General features: G+C 27.6%; 2 protein-coding genes across 2 annotated transcripts in view; one reads left to right on the top strand and one right to left on the bottom strand.

The window, feature by feature from the left end:
- The window catches only part of LOC127744778 (protein WHAT'S THIS FACTOR 1 homolog, chloroplastic), a gene marked incomplete at its 3' end in the record, with an annotated part of 80851 nt that overhangs the window by 6711 nt on the left and 68842 nt on the right, over nucleotides 1-5298 (bottom strand).
- Nucleotides 3516-5298, top strand: part of LOC107475879 (uncharacterized) — a 3371-nt gene continuing 1588 nt past the window's right edge. The window contains exons 1-5 of the mRNA XM_052257070.1: nucleotides 3516-3729; nucleotides 3937-4062; nucleotides 4782-4843; nucleotides 4932-5168; nucleotides 5257-5298. The exon at nucleotides 5257-5298 is cut by the window's right edge and continues 69 nt beyond it. Coding sequence (XP_052113030.1) covers nucleotides 3690-3729; nucleotides 3937-4062; nucleotides 4782-4843; nucleotides 4932-5168; nucleotides 5257-5298 — 507 coding nt within the window. The 5' untranslated portion in view covers nucleotides 3516-3689. The remainder of the gene's footprint in view (nucleotides 3730-3936; nucleotides 4063-4781; nucleotides 4844-4931; nucleotides 5169-5256) is intronic.

Genomic DNA, 5298 nt, shown 5'->3' with positions numbered 1-5298 from the left:
TTTTTTAAATATTTTTAGAAAAAAACATATCTTATGTAACTAAAACTAATTGCAACCACACAAATCAAAATTATTTAATTAAAGCAAGTTGTTAATAATTCATGACTACTACTAATAGGAGAAAAAAAATAAGAAATTAATTTTTTTTACTAATAATTAGCTCACAAATAATTGAAAGCAGAAATAAATATGATTTGGATTATTGATATTATGATTTATGAAGATAAAATAAAATATTGACTAATTATTTATAGAAAAAATAGTGTTAAATAATTATTTAATTGTTCACACATAATCATAAAGAATCTTTTATAAGTATGTATGTAATTGTAAATGAATTTATTTTGAAAAAAATGTTATGTCTTAAGTTATTTAAAATGTTAATAATTTGATGTATCAGAAGAGAAAGAAAGAATGAAAATTGACAGAAAAATTTTTTTTAAACAAATGAAAATAAAAAATTAAATAAAAAAATATTTTGTGATTAACCTTATGTTATGTATGTACTCCTTATGTACTCTAACATATATAAAATATATGCATGTATGGATGTATCGAATTATATGTATTGAGTTGTTTTTATGTTATTGTATTACAAAAAGTCTATTTTCTTAATATTCTGGATTTAGGTAAGGTATAACATGGTGTCAAAGAAACTGAGAGAAAATTCATAGAACTTGTTAGGGTTGAAAAGGAGATTAGACCATCTCTTATAACAATTGGTACGTGCTCTTAGCTTATTTGTTCAATGATGGTAGACTCCTCTTTGCAAATCTTGAGGATAGTGCAATGATGGTGATTTCTGCACCTGCAAATGGAGGATTAGTTCATCAATACCGTATTTAAAGATGTCTATCGCTGTATTTGATTGTTGTTTAACATAAATGAAATATAGATATAGATACATAATAATATATAGATATAAAAAGGCACTAATTTTATATTGTGTTTGATAAGTTAGACAGAACATAACAAACAATTTATTATTATACTAAAATTTTAATTTTATCCTTATTATTTTAGCATTTTAATATCAATAGAGAGCATGATAAAATTGTAAAAATATTAATGTCTCAAATTAAAAATTTGTGTATCAACATTTTAGAGAAATATAAAATACATATTTTTAATGGAAGCTTGTGTATAATTGTATCTTTCATAATTTTTGTTTTAATAAATAAACATTATACATGTACTCCTGTGTACTCCCGTATCTATTTTTTATGGAAATATATACCAAAAACAAACACTACCTACATGAACAGTAGACGCAAGTACTGCTTAGGCTTAGATCAAAATTATTTTTTTTAAGAGATGGTGCAATGCGGGTTAAAGGAATCAACAAGGTAACTTTCTTAATCTTATATGTTTCTTAATTTATGTCAATTATTTTCTTTTTCTCTTAACAAATTTATGGTGTTCATATATCATAAAAGATAACCCATAGTATATAAAATTCATAGATTGTGCTGTGCTCGAGATCCTTTTGAATTTACAGAAGTTCCTAATTGGAGAACCTATCTCTGAATTTTTATATATAATTAATCGGCCAGATATAAGTATTCTGCTGTTCGAACTGAAGCATAAGTTTGTATTTTCGATGGGTGTGAGAATTATTAGATGAAGACCATGTAGTAGATATTGTCATTGATGTCGGAGACAGAAACAAAAAGGTTTGTATTTTTTTTCTGTAACTTGTGTAATTTGTAACTCAATTTTTTTTTTCTTTTTTCTTTGATCTCTTACTAATATTATTGGTTTCTATTGATTTGGGTTGAGTATTTTATTTGGTAACGATCCTCGTTCATGTGATTGTGATCCTCCACCATTTGTGATTGGACCTTAAACAGAAATTGCCAAATTTGTAGCATTTGTTCACAGTCTATAATATCTATGTTTTGGCTGACTATATAAAAAGAGAGAATCTTTGATTTTGATTTTGATTTCCTTTAGTATTTGAGTTGAGTTCATAAAACTAGAATTTCCTTGGATTCTAGTTAGGAATAAAAATATGGATGGATCCATATAGTGAAGATATGGATTGTAACACAACTATCAAGCTCCAATATTTCTTTGAATGTATTGAAGACCACTTTATATGATAGCTCTCTTCTCTAAGTTTGAATGTGATATTTTGTTATTATTGTTTTCTTTGCATTATTTAATTACAAGTCTTTATTCCAAAATTAAAATTAGTATTCAAACATCATAAATTTCAATTGTAAGATCATCATCCGACAAAGACACAAATTGCCATATAGTCATGATTTTCCTCAACGTTCCAATTAAAAGCTAGAAATCATACAAACTAGTAGCAAAAGTGATTAAAACAAGAAACATATTAAGAAGAAATGTAATAATATCGATGCAGAGTGATATGTATTATTTATGTATAATAATGTTTGATGTTGAATGAATAATGAAAGTCATTATTTATGGATCCTTTGCTCTCATTTTTTCAAAGAAGTTAAAGAATTATTGTATACAATATAAATAACAATTATTAATATATAGTTTTTATGATCAATTTCATCGTTCATCTCCCTGATAACAATTTTGTTCATTCTAATCCTTCAATTGCACTTTTAAATTTGCCTATAAGTAATGTAACATTAATTAGTTGCGGTAGACATTTTTCTCGCTCGTTACTTAAGTGGTAATTCAAATTTTTAAATTTTGTCCTTAGTCATAAAATACATATTATTATATCATTTTAATTTCTTAAATATTTTTTTAATTACAACAATTCAGTTATTGAAAAAATATACGCAAATCATTTTCTTTTCTCAAAAGACGTATGTGCCACTAAATAGGAAATAATATTTAATTTGATCCTTAAATTTATATACGAATTTTAGTTTAATTTTTGAATTTTTAATTGTTTTTATTTAATCTCTAAATTTTGTGAATGTAATTTATATTAGTCTTTGAAATAATTTTTTACGCATACTTGATGTAGATAACCGAATATACATTAAATTCTATACTCAAATAACTCAAAAACAACTTTGTAACTGATATTTATTGAAATTTTTTCATCCAAAATAAGTGATACAACATCAATTTTAAGTTACTTGAGTGCCAAAACTAAAACATCGTCGTTTTATAAAATTTGAACATGATATTTGTGCGGTCTATATTAATATTCTATTAATATTTGTGTGTTGAAACTTATCCAAAAATATTAAAAATAAATCTTCTCAATTTTTTTTAATAATTGAAAGAGTAAAATGTAATTTTTTTATTAATTTTATAAGTATAACAAAAAACCATAAAAAAAATATTAAAAATTAAAAATTATATTTTATCTTCTCAATTTTTTTAATAATCGAGAAGATCTATTTTTTAAAATATTAATATCAGTCACGTTTACAAATTTAAAAAATAATTAAAAATTTATGCATGTGTTTCTGTTGCATTAAAAAAAAAATAAAACACTCTTTTATAGTTTTATATATTTATTTATTCTCTCTCTTTTTTTATCCTTTTTTTTTTAATATTCTTGTTAATGTTGTCTTCCCCGAATCAGAAGGTGCGGTTGTTTTTCTGAAGTCCCTACGGGGCACCCGATAAAATTGGTGCTCTTTTTCTTAACCTTTCTCTTCATTTTCCCTTCAGAGAACACAGATCTACACACCCTTTTTTTGTTTTTTTTTTCTTTTCTTTTTCTTCTTAACAGGAAAAAACAAATGGCTGGAAATTCAACTTCTAATAATTCGGCAGCTTCAGGTAACTTGAGCTTCAGTTTCTGAGACCCTTTTGCTTGCAATTCAATAAAGTTTTCATCTTCATGATCTCTGCATGTTGTGCCCATCATTTTTTTTATTTTTTTTTTAAATTTTCTCAGCTGTAAAGTTGTGATTTTTGAATTTGTTGAAATTCTGAGAAGAAGGTAACCAATGATAAATAAATAAAAATGTGTGTGTGTATGTTCAGGAACTAGTAATATTAATGGGAATGGTGAGAGGCAAAGTTGGGCTACATCACCTTCCACTGTCTTCAATCATTTTGGTACAAGTGGACTTTCTGTGGCAGTTGCAACTGCAATCACTCACCCTTTAGGTTCTTCTCTCTATCTCTTACCTTCCCAAATATTTGGAATTTTTATTCCCAAAATTCAATTTTTTTTTAATTTATGTTTGGTATTGATTGGCTGTTTGGTTGGGTGTCATTGGAACATTTGTAGCTTGTTTTGATTTGATTATAAGCAGCTTTGAATCCAACATAAAGTTAGTCTAAATGTATATATTAACTGTTTGAAGAACTAATAGGTCTTGTATATTTGTCCCTCTTGGTTGTTTTGCAATTTATATTATATCCCTTGTTGTTTGCATTGCAAGAAAATGATTGTTGTGTTAGTGGATTCAATTGAGGATAACTCAACGCATATGAATGAAAGGCGAACCGGGGATAGTTCAAATGAACGATATTTTCTGAAATTTAACCATAATGCAACCTATTTTTCGCATAGTCAAGTTCAAAAACAGAAAATGTAGTTTATAACAATGTAGAACTCTGTCTATGTTTGTATTTCTTGTGGATAAGCATGGTTCATAAGTCGAAGCTGCATTTAGGAAAATGTTTTAGGTACTGATGAAGTCAATGGTTTCGATGAAGATGCTGTCAAAAAGAAAAAAGGATGTTATGTAAAAATTGGTGAAGGCTAAATGAGATTGAGACCTTGAACATGTTTAGAAGATACTAGTGTATTTGGGATCCGGAAAAACTGAAAACAAAACCGGTAAGAACAGCTAAATATCTTGCTTTTACTTTCTGTGCAGATGTATTGAAAGTAAGGCTGCAGATGCAACTCGTTGGCCAGAAAGGTCCTTTGACTGGAATGGTAGTGTGCCGAGTTCGACCTTACCTATGAATGACCTCCGTTATCACATTATAGTTACAGAACTTTTATCATTTAAGCATTTGTTCAGGGACAATTGTTTTTAAGTGTGGTGAAAAACGAAGGACCAAAGTCTTTGTATTCGGGCTTGACACCTGCACTAACAAGGTCAGTTCTTTATGGAGGACTACGCTTGGGCTTGTATGAACCCTCTAAGCATGCTTGTGATGTTACTTTTGGCTCCTCGAATGTTTTAGTTAAAATCGCTTCTGGCATGTTTGCTGGTGCTATTTCGACTGCACTCACCAATCCAATTGAAGTTCTTAAGGTGTGTTACTTTCTTGTTTTCTTCTAATTTAGTTTAATTCTTTTTTACCCTTTTTTTTTTCCTTTGAAATCATATTCCACACAATCAGGTGCGTTTGCAAATGAATCCAGAGATGAACAAGAGTGGACCG

This window comes from Arachis duranensis, chromosome 2 (genome assembly GCF_000817695.3).
Source record: "Arachis duranensis cultivar V14167 chromosome 2, aradu.V14167.gnm2.J7QH, whole genome shotgun sequence".
Classification (NCBI taxonomy): domain Eukaryota; kingdom Viridiplantae; phylum Streptophyta; class Magnoliopsida; order Fabales; family Fabaceae; genus Arachis; species Arachis duranensis.
The sequence above is the reverse complement of the archived record's forward strand: the minus strand, read 5'-3'. Positions and strand labels throughout refer to the sequence as shown.